The sequence below is a fragment of the Mus caroli genome, chromosome 6 (assembly GCF_900094665.2).
Source record: "Mus caroli chromosome 6, CAROLI_EIJ_v1.1, whole genome shotgun sequence".
Classification (NCBI taxonomy): Eukaryota; Metazoa; Chordata; class Mammalia; order Rodentia; family Muridae; genus Mus; species Mus caroli.
In genome coordinates this window covers 145,894,515-145,908,774 of record NC_034575.1, presented here as the reverse complement: position 1 = coordinate 145,908,774, position 14,260 = coordinate 145,894,515, and the positions used below count along the sequence as shown (strand labels likewise).

The window sequence follows — 14,260 nt, the reverse complement described above, 5'->3', positions numbered from 1 at the left end:
TCAGATGCACCAGAAGAGGGTGTCAGGTCTCATTACAGATGGTTGTGAGCCACCATGTGGTTGCTGGGATTTGAACTCAGGACCTTTGGAAGAGCAGTTGGTGCTCTTAACCACTGAGCCATCTCTCCAGCCCCTCTTTTCTACTTTCAAGTTTAATATTTTTTAGAGTAGTTTTAAGTTCACAGCAAAGGTGAGTGGATACTAGAGTTCCCATGTCTCATTTACCAGCATCAAGCACCAAAGTAGCTTTGTTGTCCGAATCGGTGAGTACATGGACCCAACGTTACCCAAGGTCTGTGTGAGGTCACTTACCACCATTGAACCATCAAGAGCAGTTTCACTGCCCTAAAATTTCTGTGTCCCCGTTCATTCTTCCCACTATGTATAGTTTTTATGCTTGCTCAGTTATGACTTGAGATGTTAATTATTTCAGATCATGTTAAAAGAGATGAATCTAAGCATTGTTTCTATTCTTTACTTTAAGGTTCATTTATTTTACTGTGTATGCTTGAATACTTTCATTTTTTTTTAAGTTTTAGATTTATTTCTTTTATATGTATGAGTGTTCTGCTTGAGTCCATGTCATGGTACCATGCATATTCTAGAACTGGAGTTATGAACAGTTTTGAACACTACCAAGTGGGTGCTAGGAATCAAACCTGGGGACCTCTGCTGGAACAAGAAGTGGTTTTTAACCATTGAGAGCCATTTCTCCAGTTTGCTGTGTATGCATGTTTTGCCTACATATATGTCTGTCTACCACCTGTGTGTTTGGTATTACTAATGTAATTCAAACCACTGTATGGGTATTGGGAACTGAATCCAGGTTCTCTGGAAGAATAGCCAATAGTCTTAACCGCTGAACCATCTCTCCAGCCCCTTGAACATTGTTTCTTAAATCACCTTTGCTTTCTAGAGTTCTGTTGATTCTGTTTTAAAAGTTAAATAAAGACTATAATATTTTGCATAGAATAGTCCTGTAAAATAAAACTTACTTCTTGTGGGAAAGAAGACATCAGCTGATGTGCCGTAACCTAGTTTGTAATGAGCCTTGGGATTATATCTCAATAATATCTGTAGCCTCCAGTTCAATACCCTGCTGTTTGGCCTGCACTTAGTTTGTTCTTCATACTACAGCACTTATTTCAGTGCTTAACAGGAATAAACAGTTTGTACTTATGTGTGAAAGGTGAGCTTAGACATTGAGCAGAGCAACGGTTGCCTTTTGGTGCCCCTGACTCTGTGTCTGTTAAACTCTTTTCCTGAGAAAATCAACTCTGTTCTAGAATATAATCCTGTCGTAAATACATGGCTCATCTAATTCAGAAGCTTTGTTATAGTTGAGCAAGTCTTGGCTTGGTGTGTATCTTACTGTTTTTGTTGCATTTAGGATGCTGCAGCTGATTCAGAGTAGGCTGCAGGAAGAGCATTCCCTTCAAGACGTGATATTCAAGAGTGCTTTTAAAAGTGCATCAACTGCACTGCCACCAAGGTGAGATAGGTGCTTCCACTGTCCATGTGTTGACCAGAAACTTGCTTTGGTACAGGCTTGGTATTGCTCTGCTGCTCTTTCTTAGAAAGTGTTTATGTGTTGAAGACGTCGATGATTTTGAGCTTTTCATTGAGTGCCTTTACTTTTTTATGTGTGGTATTTCTCCATAGTAAATTTTTACTATGTTTTAAGAACAAATTGTAGGACTGTATACCTTCTGGCTAAGAATTTATTTTTACTCTTGTGTCAGAATAGGTAACAAGAATTGTTGTAATCATGAAAGTGATTTTTCAAATAAAAATATGCAATGGCTTTATATTGGTTTAGATAGAAAACAGCAGTTTGCCAGTGGGTCATGTGCCTTTTCCTGACCCAGGTGTCATTTCCATCCAGCCTGTACCACAGTACAGAAATACATGAGGGACGCAGGTTGATGTTGGACTCTTTGATTTTCATAGTTCTTCTGCATGGGACCTAGTCCTTTGAGTAGACTTGAAGATACATAATGATGTCTGTTTATGTAACTATAGCAGCTATATAGCAACTCTAAGTAGATTCAAACCACTGCCCTAATCCTGACATTTAAGACATTAGCTAAAAGTTTGTCTTTAGGGAATCTTCTTTTTCCTGTGTGCCCTTTTTACACCACTACATGGTCACAATATCCAATGCGCATTAAGACATCTGAATATGTCTTGCTTTATAGGGAAGATGATTCATCACTGACTCCAGATGCGTGCCGAATCCATGGTCATCTCTATGTCAATAAAGTAGCAGGGAATTTTCACATAACTGTGGGCAAGTATGTTCTTTTCACTTCCTGAAGTTCTTTAGAATGGGTTGGAGTTTGATTAAAATTACATCCTTTCCTGACCAGGTAGTGCATAGGCAACCACAGAGGGTCACTTCAAAGTGTTGTCTGAGAGTAAATAGGAATTAAAACCTTTTACTTGGTAACTTAGCCAGAGAGCCTATCCTTAGCTTTGTCACTGTGTTAGTTTGTTGATAGTACATTTTGTTTGGTTTAACCCTTTGGTAGTTCTCATTAAAATGTGGTATCTGAGTAATTCCAGAAAAAGTCAGAAGTTATTAGTGTCTAGAGTGAAGTAATTTCGGTAAAAGCTCAGGGAAATTGTTACTTATTCTCTTGCGTATCATCTAGCATAGAAACCATCACAAAAAACTGCTGGTAGATTTCACCATGGATAAACATCCCCTCCTTAGCTTCCTGCTTCCATGGAGGGCTGATGAGTTTCTCACTGTACAAGCCATTGTTAGAATATTTGCTTTGTGTAGAGGACTGGGGTGGAGCTTCAGGACCAAACAGTGAAGAAAGAGAGAAGCCTCTACTCTTCTCAGAGCTGAAGTCCCGCAAGAAAATTCAAACTTTGACTATTAAATGCATTAGTTATTACATAATGATAGTATTGAGGCTCTAAAAGAGACTTATCACTGATAAGAAAAATTGTGTAATCTGCAAGTCAGGAGAGGCTTCATGAGGGAACCTTGGAACCATGTGGGGAGTTGGTTTATCTACAGAGGGAAGGAAAGCGTGCGTGCCAGGGAAAAGCTCCTGTTCAGAGTGGCTTGGCTTTTTAGTTACATAGAGAGAACATTAGATTTTTATCAGGAAAGATTTTATTGCTTATAATGCCCAGCTCAAACTTTATTTTTTTCTTTGTTGTGTTTCTCTCCTGCAAGTTTAAACGTTGTTGTTTGGCCACTGTTGAGTGCACATTTACCTGTCTGCAACATGGTCCTGGGACTTTGAAACCTTGGCACCGCAGAGGGAGCACATGATTGAGAGGGCTCATTACAGCTTTCCATGTAGACAGTGCCCTAGTCCAGGCGGGAACACACTGTGAGTTTCTGTGATATGGCCTGGACTTCATGTTTCCTCTGACTAAAGTTCAGAGCTGTTCTCCTTTGCTGGGCCCCATCTGATGGGTCAGATAGTATGTCAGAAAACAAGACAGGAAAATGGAAGCATTTTTAACAAGTGTCTGTACTGGGGTGACTGAATTTGACTTTTAACAGTAGTGATCTTGAAGGGGAGTGCTTGCTTATGCTGCTAATCCATAACATTTCAGTCTACATTTTCTAACAAGGGTATTTAAAAAGCTCTGGGTTGTGAGAGACTTGAAGTCAGATATAATGCTGTAGTTGGTAACAAGTTAAGACCTTTTGGGGCACACTAGAACTTGACAATGACATTATTACTAATCAAGAAAGATGTCTACATTATGGAGAATTTTTATTGTTAGTGTCCAGTTGCTAAAATTAGTAACTGGATAAAGCATAAATAGGAATAGTATGTGGAAGTCTTCATGGTGATGTTTTAAGTACACTTTTAAACCAAGGGCAGGAAAGGACAGTTGTTATCTTAGTAGTATCAAAAAATAAAAAACAGATTAAACTTGGGAGAGAGCAAGCCTCATCACAAGTCAATAGCATGGATTCCAGCTGTATCCCACTACCTTTTTCTGCGTGACCCATTAAGAGACAAGCGATACAGTACCTGAGATATACATGAAATTCAGATTTGCATTTATTGTGCTCAGGAGGCAGGGGCAGGTGGATCTCTGTGTGTTTGAGGCCAGCCTCGTCTTCATAGTATGTTTGAGGACAGTCAGAGTTACATGGTGAGATCCTGTCTCATTCCCTGTCTTAGTTAGGGTTTTACTGCTGTGAATAGACACCACGACCAAGGCAACTCTTTTTTTTTTTTCTTTCTTTTTTTTCGAGACAGGGTTTCTCTGTATAGCCCTGGCTGTCCTGGAACTCACTTTGTAGACCAGGCTGGCCTCGAACTCAGAAATCTGCCTGCCTCTNTATAGCCCTGGCTGTCCTGGAACTCACTTTGTAGACCAGGCTGGCCTCGAACTCAGAAATCTGCCTGCCTCTGCCTCCCGAGTGCTGGGATTAAAGTGTGGGCCACCACGCCCGGCCAAGGCAACTCTTATAAGGACAGCATTTAGTTGGGGCTGACTTACAGGTTCAGAGATTCAATCCAGTATCATCAAGGTGGGAGCATGGCAGCATCCAGCCCACAGTGACATAGTATTCCAACAAGGCCACACCTCTTAATAGTGCCACTCCCTAGTTAGCATATACAAACCGTCATACTCCCTTACTGCCCAGAAGATGACGTTTTATTGAAAGGTAGCCACACTTACTTGTACAGGACTGCTTTTGCATTACAGTGTCATATTGAGAATGGAGCAGTTGACTTGAGACTCTGTGATGTTCTCAGTGCTTGGTGCTGTTCCTTGGTGCACCACAGGAGAGTTGCCAATGTCCTGTACATTGCTGAGCATGTAAAACCTTCTAGAAATATAGGCTCTAGGTGTCATATTTTTAAATCACCCCCTAACTTTGCTACAGAGAATCGTGGTAACTATGGCACTATGACTGCATTAAAAGAATACAGCATATGTTGATCCTATTAGACTAGCCAGGCATTCATCAAAATAGTGCCAACTCTATAGAAAAGCAGTGGTCAGGAAATGAGAAAGTTTAAAGTAAAATGTCTAGTAGAATTTTTATGTGAAAGTGAAGTTACAATCAGGTTTCTGCATGTATTATTGGTGAGCCAAGAAAGATTTTGTTCTTAAGTTATTGAAGTATGTTTGATTAAAGAGCTGAAGAAATTGTTGAAAACAAATTGGCTTTGGACCATTAGCTTTCAGTGAAAAAGCACTCTAACAACTGAAGACAGTGAGCCCAGTGTCCAGTAGCCAATCAAGAAGGCAGGATAGGGATGGAGATATATATGGCTCAGTGATAAAGAGTGCTACCTACTGTTCTCGAAGAGGATCTGAGTTCCTTTCCCTGCACCTCCATTGAGCAACTCATCTGTAACTTCAGCTCCAGGGTATCTGACACCCTCTTTCCGACCTCCACAGGAACTGTACTCATATGTACATACCTACATATGACACTCACATATAAATATTACAGATTAATCAAATATTCTTAAAGAGCAAAAGAAGCAAAAAACTGACTAACTGGGCTTCCCGGGATCCTGGTGAGTGCAGAGGTGTTACCAGTACTGCGTGCTGTTAGTAGATTTGAAGAATCAATGCTACATTTAAAATGACAGTAGAATGGAAATTTGCAAGTCGTTAAATAGCTGAGGGAAGGTTGGTTTTAAAGAAATGGAGACCTCAGATTCCACAGACTAAAATGATGTCTGCCAAAATATGTTGTCAACTAGCAGTCATTTTGGTTGCTCTTGTGGACTTCATATTGTCTCTTTGACTTTTGTTAAAAGTAAAAGCGCAGCAGCATTCCGGGTTGGCCTTCTGCAAGCTGTTGGGTCGCTGGCAGTTGTAAAGCATTATTGTAGTTTTTTATTGTTATTTCTTGCTCAGTGCTTTAAATTTTAAGTTTTGTGAACACCTGATAGAATGTTTCTTAATAAATGTAACCTGAAATTATCAGGAAAAACAGTATTTGTGTAGTAAACTAGTGTTGTGGCACAGTTGCTTCAGGAACACATGATGGTAGTGGCTCAGAGTGGCTCCAGCAGCCGGTGGTGTCAGCGACAGAAGAAGTTGTCATAGGAATCAAGGCCTCCAGTGTCACATCTCAGCTCAGACTGGGCCCTCAATTGTCAGACACCAGGGCAAGTACAAAGGAAGGTTAAAAATCAATTTAATTGTGCAGTTTAGGAAATTCTGCATTAAGTTGGGAATTAACTGATCTACAATATCAAAATATGAAGAGAAGACTCTAATAGTATTCTAGAGATGTCTTTAAGGGACCAAATGGGCTCAGTTGAAGCCTGCTTTTGAAATTGTGTTTTTAGAGATGAAATGTGAAGCATTATTTTAGGCCATTACCAGACACATTTAAGATCATTTTTGAAATTAGAAACACCAACTTTAAACCTCAGTGAGCAGTCTCTCTGGAATGCATGTGGGAGCTACAGAATAATCACAATTAGGTTTTGTGTTTCATTGATAATTGTTTATGAAATGTTCTCATTATGTAACTATGTAATATCCTCAGTTTCTTTAATTTTGGCTCATAAATACTTAACACGTTTCCCATTTGGCTTTTTGCAGCCCTCAGCTCTCTGCATTGCTGAGATGGCTTAGCTGCAGGCTAGATGTGCTCTTCTTGCTTGGTAATACAAGCTGCTGACTATCACAGGGAAGATTGGCCTTCTCGTGAGTTACATGTTTGTCTTTTCCTCCTTTCAGGGCAATCCCACATCCTCGAGGGCATGCACATTTGGCAGCACTTGTCAACCATGATTGTGAGCAATTTCCAAAATTTTGTTTCAGTATAGAAAAAAAATTGAAAGTTAATTTTGTCTTGGTGTTTTCATTTTTTTTTAGTGCAAACACAAGGTAATGCTTTAAAAAAGTAAACTGTTAACTCATGCGGTGGCATATGCCTGCTGCCTGCTGCCTTTAATCCCAGCCTTCCAGAGACAGAGGCAGGTAGATATCTGAGTTCCAGGACAGCCAGGAATCTAGAGTGACATTTAGTCTCAAAAATAAGTAAATAAAAATGTTAGCTAAGTGTGTTGGCACCTATAATGCTCCAGCGCTCAGGAGGCTTAGCAGGGTATTGCCATGAATTTGAAGTTTAGTCTATGCTACACAGTATCTTGCCAGTGGATGGCAGGATCCAATCTCAGAAAGCACCCCCCTCCCCCCAAAAAAGGTAATCTGTTTAAATCCGAAAGGAAAACAAAAACTTGATACCTATCTAGAGGAGAAAAAAATTAAATGTATTTTGTCTAATCTGTTCTGTTCTGTCTGTAAGTTCACTATGTTCCTCTTTGTTCTCTACAGTTAGTGCTTTGTATCATTCTGTGCACATCCCATAACAAAGAGACAGTATTCTAAGTTTAGTTTGTAGATCCAGATACAGACACATTCCAACACATTCACACAAAATTATTTTGGTATAATGATTATTGTAAAATTTACATATTTTTGCAGAGTGTGATTGAGACACGTTTTCATGTAGCCTGTAGGGTTGGCATAGCCTCAGGTGACCTAGAACACCTGATCCTCCTGTGTCTACCTTCCAGGTGCTGGGATTACAAGCTTGTACCACTGTTCCAAGTACTAAGTCTTCTTAAACTTACCTTCAGAGAACAAAATACTATATAAAAATCAGTTGGTCATAGTAATGGTGTGTTTTAGAAATATCTGTGATCGCTTTCATTACTTGACCAACATTATTCTAGATGTTCTAATGACATGGTCTTGTTTTTATATGATGATTAGAATCAAGAAGGTTCTATGTTTTAAAAGGGCATAGGATTAGATAAGACATTTCATAGAAATTAATTTGTATATAATAAGAGGCAGCATTCTACTTATTGTACACTTCTCATCTATTTCTTAACATGTTTTAAGTATTATTAAACTTGCAAATTGTAGATAATTTTGACAGAAAGTTAGAATGTAAAACCATTTCTAGCATGTCACTTTGAAGAGTAATGTAATTTATTTGTCCCTATCCCCACCCCCACCCTTTTTTTTTTATCTTAGCTTACAACTTTTCTCACAGAATAGATCATTTGTCTTTTGGAGAGCTTGTTCCGGGAATTATTAATCCTTTGGATGGAACTGAAAAGATTGCTGTAGATCGTAAGTATTTATTAACTGCTCTTAGAATTTACATAAAGGAAAGTAAGTGCTCTTAAAACCTTCATAATAATATGTTTTCACTCCTTCCGGCACTGTTGTGAGGTAGTCTCTAAGTGGCAGATAAGTATGTGGTAGAAGTGAATGGAATCTGAATGTTAAGAAAAGCAAGTCCTAAAACAGATTGAAAAGGTAAAAAGGGCAGGGGAGGGTTGACATATTGGTAGTGGTGTAACTGTCCCTTTCATCCTCACTAGAGGATAAGGTTTTCTTGTCACAGGTTCAAGGCTCTAAAACGCCTGGATCATCATCATCATCTTCTTCCTTCTCCTCTTCCTCCTCCTCTTCTTCTTCTTCCTCTTCTTCCTCCTCCTCCTCCTCCTTTTTTTTTTTTTTTTTAATGTATATAAGTACACCATTGCTTCCTTCAGGCACACCAGAAGAGGGCATCAGATCCCATTACAGATGGTTGTGAGCCACCATGTGGTTGCTGGGAATTGAACTCAGGACCTCTGAAGAGCAGTCAGTGCTCTTAACCACTGAGCCATCTCTCCAGCCAGCCTGGATCTTTTGTAGGAAGCTCCCTGGACTGTGTCACCAACACAAGAAACCTAGAGTTCCTCCAGAGTTGCTTTGTTGTACATATAGTCAGAGGTGTGCTGTGACAGCTCAGGAACCATGTGTGCCATCTTTAAGCCTTCACTCCTCTACTGAATTCTCCGTAATCAAGCCTTAAGCATTGTTTTCTTAGTTTTGTAGTTAGTGGTGCCTAGCCCGATTTCAGGTGACTGTTTTTATTTTGAGATGATGTTTTATTTAGATTGGGCAGGCCGGAAAGTAACTATATAGCCCATGCTGACCTTGAACTCAGAGAAATCATTCTGGGATCACAGGCCTGTGTTACCATGTGAGCTTGATTTGTGACATTTACTTTTATAACTTGTTTAAACCCTGGTGATGTCCAGTGACCCTAACAATGACCTTTTCATTGTATAGCAATCATTGAGTGGATTTTTTTAGGTACCTTTCTGCTCTGGTGTCATCTTCAGGGTGTGGCAACTCCAACTTACTGGTATATTTAGGATTGGCCTATATAAGAACTGTGGCTACTGTTGGCTTTATTAGTGTTTCTACTCTGAGAGATGCTATCTTTGACTTCTTCTATTCTGTGTGTGTCTGTTGGTGTCTGAGCTAACACATGTGGGCACACTCAAACCTGTTGTGTCCTAACTGGGACTTGTTTTACCAATTATGAGCATATTGTTTTCATCAGCTTTTTTTTTTTTCTTAAAAGTATCCATTCATTGCATATTAAGTCAAATGATAGTATTAAATTTCAGGTTTATCATATTTAATAGAATAGATTTGTTAGCACTTTATTGCTACTGGATTGATGAGAAGGCATATTTTGTTTTTATTATAGACAACCAGATGTTCCAATATTTCATTACAGTTGTGCCAACAAAGCTACACACATACAAGATCTCAGCAGATACCCATCAGTTCTCTGTGACAGAAAGGGTAAGTGGGGCCTAACTGCTAAAATGATGAAGGGACTTTTTTAGTCTCTCAACTGCAAGATGAGGTTGGAGGTTTAGTAGGTACCCTCCCTGTCTTAGTTAGGGTTTCCATTGCTGAAAAGAGACACCATGACCAAGATAACTCTTTTTTTTTTTTTTTAAAGATTTATTTATTTATTTTTATTATTATATGTAAGTACGCTGTAGCTGACTTCAGACACTCCAGAAGAGGGAGTCAGATCTCATTACAGATGGTTGTGAGCCACCATGTGGTTGCTGGGATTTGAACTCAGGACCTTCAGAAGAGCAGTCGGATGCTCTTACCCACTGAGCACATTTCTCCAGCCCCCAAGATAACTCTTAAAAGGACAGCATTTAATTGGGGATGGCTTACAGGTTCAGAGGTTCAGTCCATTATCATCATGGCAGGAAGCAAAGCAGTATCCAGGCAGTGCTGAGGAGCTCAGAGTTCTTCGTCTTGTTCTGAACGCAAACAGAAGACTGGCTTCAGGCAGCTTGGAGGGTCTCAAGCCCAGAGTAACACACTTCCTCCAACAAGGCCACACCTCCTAATAGTGCCACCCCCTGGGCCAAACATATGCAAACCATCATATTCTACTCCCTGGCTTGTTCAAACACATGAGTCTATGGGGGCCATATCTAGCCATAGCATAACACAAAATGCATTTGTCCAGCTTCAAAAGTCCCATTGTCTATAGCAGTCTCAACAAAGTTCAAAGCCCCTTCTGATTCATCCAATCACTTAGTTGTAGTCTGCTATCAAATCAAAATTAAGAAGCAGATCACATACTTCCAAATCATAGGATATACTTTGCCATTCCAAAAGGTCATAGTGAGAACATACAGGACCAAAGCAAGACCAAAAACCAGCTGGGCAAACCCCAAACTCTGTATCTCCATGTCTGATGTAAAAATACTCTTTATATCTCCAACTCCTTGTACCTATGTTGACTGCAACAAATGTCTTTCTCTCGGACAGGTTCCACTCCCTCCTAGCAGCTTTCCTCAGCAGGTATTTCATGGCTTCGACATTTTTAATATCTTGGGGTATCCAAGGCAACTTCAACTTTATACCTTCTTGTTCCAATGTCTTGAATCCACACATTATCTCTGGGCTCCTCTAAAGGGCTTGGGTCACATCTCTAGCTCTACTCTCTGTAGCACTGTAGGCTCTGGTTCACTCCACTCCACTGCTGCTACTGTTCTTGATGATCATCCCATGGTACTGGCATCTTCAATTTGCCAGAATCTTCTGCTGCAACTAGGCTTCACCAATAGCCTCTCCTAGGCTTTCTTCATGATGCCAAGCCTTAACCTCTTTGCATGACCCCTTCAGTCCTGGGCCATCAACTGCAACTGAAGCTGCACCTTCACCAATGGCCTTCCCTGGCCTCTCATAGTACCAAAGTCTCAGCTGCTCTCCATGGCCCCTTCATTCCTTCAAAACCAGCACCACCTGGGTGATTTTTACACATTACCAAGTACAGCTGCAGCATGAGTTACAGCCTTGGGTATCTCTGGAACATGGCTTCTTTGTGCTCTCAGAAAATAATTCTCAAAGGATTTTACCTCAGAGATGGTGGTCTCAATCACCACTAATTTCTTGCTCCAGCTAACCAATATCAGTTGTCCTAGTAGTCTCTTCTATGCTTAACCCTAAACCCATAGCAAAATGGCCGAAGCTGCCAAGGTCTGCTGCTTGCTGGGATGGGAACTTGCCCTCCCCCCTCTTTTTTATTTATTTATTTGTTTACATTATCACTAGCTTCTGTTTTCCAACTCTTTCACTGCCTCAGCTTGGCTGTCCTGAAAACTGTAGACTGACTGTGAATTCAGAGATCTGCATGCCTGTCTCCTGAATGCTGGAATTGAAGCTGTGGTCCACCACACCTAGACTTCAGCTTTTCTCTACTTGGAACTTGCTCTGTGCTAAGCTGGCCTTGAACTCAGAGAACTGCTTGCCTCTTTCTCCTAGGATTAAAGGCGTCTACCATGATGCCTGGACCCCAGCTTTTCCCTGACCACAGTTCTTCAAGATGCAGATGAAAAGCCTATGTCTCCCAGCCTTAAGATCTGGATCATATGTGTGCCTTCCATTTCTGGATTGTAGTTCATTCCAGATTAAAAGTCCAAATGAAAACAATAATGAGTTCATAGTAATAACCAACAATATGTAACTATCTCATGTTCAACTGCAAATCAATAAGCTTAGCTGGGTGGAATCTTGCCCTAAGGTCACCACTCCCTGAATTTATCTTCTTGAACACTGGATTCAGCTTCAGTCACTTCCTGATGCCCTTTATTCTTTGAACCACACATCTTATATCTTTGCTTTCTAAGCTTGCTACACTCAATCACAACATTCTACTAGAGAGTAAACCAGAGGACAAAGTTTATACTGGGCTTTTTTGAGACTTTGTCAATGCAATAATAGAAATCTCTTTACCTTAGCCTCAGGCAGACTCTTTGAACAAGGGCAAAAGGCAGCCACATTCTTCACACAAACATAAGAACAATCTCCAGAGTTCAAATTACCCTCAGTGCCAATGTCTGTAGAACTGCTAGGATGGCCCGGCTTTCCACATCCAAAGTCCCCAATCCACATTCCTTCAAACAAAAACACGGTCAGGCCTGTCACAGCAATACCCCCTCCTATTACCCACTTCTGTGTTAGTTAGGGTTTTATTACTGTGAAGAGACACTGACTAAGCAACTCTTATAAAGGATCCGTTTAATTGGGACTAGCTTAGAGGTTCTGAGGGTCAGTCCTTAATCATCATGGCAGGAAGCATGGTGCTGAAGGAGCTGAGAGTTCTACATCTTGTTCCAAAGGCAAGCAGGAAAAGACTGACTTCTAGGCAGCTAGGAGGAGGTCTCCAAGCCAATCCCCACAGTGACACACTTTCTCCCACAAGGCCACAACTCCTAATAGTGCCACTCCCTATATTCAAACCGTCACTCTCTGTTTAAAAATTTGTGGAAGTTGTGAAATGAATTAACATTTTAAGCAAAGAACATATCAGAAGTGGGTATTAGTATGTGTGTTCTAGAGGGAAAGAAATTTGTTCTAAATGTTAGAAATGTGTTATTACAAATTAAACTGATGGCAGAAGTTACTTTATGAATTTCCATTTGTAAACTCCTGTATTTATATAGGTAGCTTGTAATCTGCTACAGGTTTTCTGGTTTCTTTGTTGTTAGTAAGTCTTCCTCCCTGAATGTGAGTGCTCCCTGCTCTCAGCCTGTCTCCCAGTCAGTGCACTGGTCTGACTGGCTGTGTGCTCTCCAGCTTCAAGGTAGATAAGTCTTAGCAGTTGCAGGGAGATGAAGAGCAGGTTTGAACAGTGTCTATCTGTTCTGGGTTGTATTTTCTTACTATAAATTGAGTTTGAGGTTGTAATATACAACCTCACAACAGGTGAGTTCTGGGGCATGTGACAGTTTTCCACTTGACTCTTCTCATGAGAGTGCTGTAGTTGATCCTCACTAGGGCTTTTGTGAGAATGGGGTTCTCCTTATTCTTCTGAATTAGATGTTACTCCAGAGGGTAAATGTTAAGTGTCTTAACTTTCAAATCATTCAAGGAGCAAAACCAGTGTGTGTGTGCGTGCCTGTGCGCGTGCTACACAGGAACTATGTATGTTGTACTTCCCAACATTTCCATTAAGAGTAGGAAGGTATTTCTTGCCAGCTATATTGACAAACGCCTGAGAAACACAGAATAGGTCTAGCCAGACTTTGGGGCAGAACAAGCAGGTGTTTATAATTATAGAATTGTGTGATAGTCTATGAGAGTGGCTATATTTTCAAACTGGTGTATGCATTGCTTCTGTTAACAGCTATCTCTGTTAGAAACCTCTTTCCAAGATACAGTGGGAAAAACAGAAAAATGCTGTGTGTGAGGTTTATTGTGTTGTTGCAATGGCAGAAGACTAGAAACAGCTCAGATTATAAATTGACTCAGTGGAAGGACATATCTGAATGTGAGATTATCTCCAGGACAAATCTGAAAGTAGCAAAATCAAAAAAAAAAATCCATATGTAAGGAATGTTTGATAAAGGTGAATAAAGTATTAATCATTTACTGAATTTTACAGTGTAGGGTGGGTGAGGAGTTGCTACTCTCAGTTTTGGAAGTCCAGTTTAATCATTCTTAATCTTCTCTAATGTTACTGGATGCCCTGATCCCCAAGATAGCTTCGTTTATTATAGGTGGTCACAGGGTTTTCATGTCTTCAACGTGATACTGAGCACTTGAGAGTTTCTGTTGGAAACTTGATTGGTGGATCATATGTAAGATTTTTCCGTGTTAATAATAAAGGGGAGGTGGGTTTTGACCATACTGTATGTGTCCCTAGTTCTTAGAGTTTAATTTAACTTAGAAATAAAATGATGAAGAAGTACATCCTGAGAAACAATACACAAGCGTCACAGTGTCGACTTGGTTTTTATTCCTTGATTAGTTCTAAGCTCATGAAAAACCTGGTGTGTCTACGATGACCATTTCCACACTGTTAAGAATGGTTTAGTTCTGGGTTCTTGGTTGTTTTGTTTTGTTTTGTTTGAAGTAGTATCTTGCTATGAATGCACAGCCCTCCAGCTTTTCCTTCCTAGTG

At 40.2% G+C, this 14,260-nt stretch overlaps 1 protein-coding gene across 1 annotated transcript in view; it reads left to right on the top strand.

Annotated features, from left to right (window-relative positions):
- Nucleotides 1-14,260, top strand: part of Ergic2 (ERGIC and golgi 2) — a 33,652-nt gene that overhangs the window by 14,703 nt on the left and 4,689 nt on the right. The window contains exons 7-11 of the mRNA XM_021165351.2: nt 1,391-1,492; nt 2,199-2,294; nt 6,700-6,755; nt 8,008-8,106; nt 9,527-9,624. Of these exons, the coding sequence (XP_021021010.1) occupies nt 1,391-1,492; nt 2,199-2,294; nt 6,700-6,755; nt 8,008-8,106; nt 9,527-9,624 (451 nt within the window). The remainder of the gene's footprint in view (nt 1-1,390; nt 1,493-2,198; nt 2,295-6,699; nt 6,756-8,007; nt 8,107-9,526; nt 9,625-14,260) is intronic.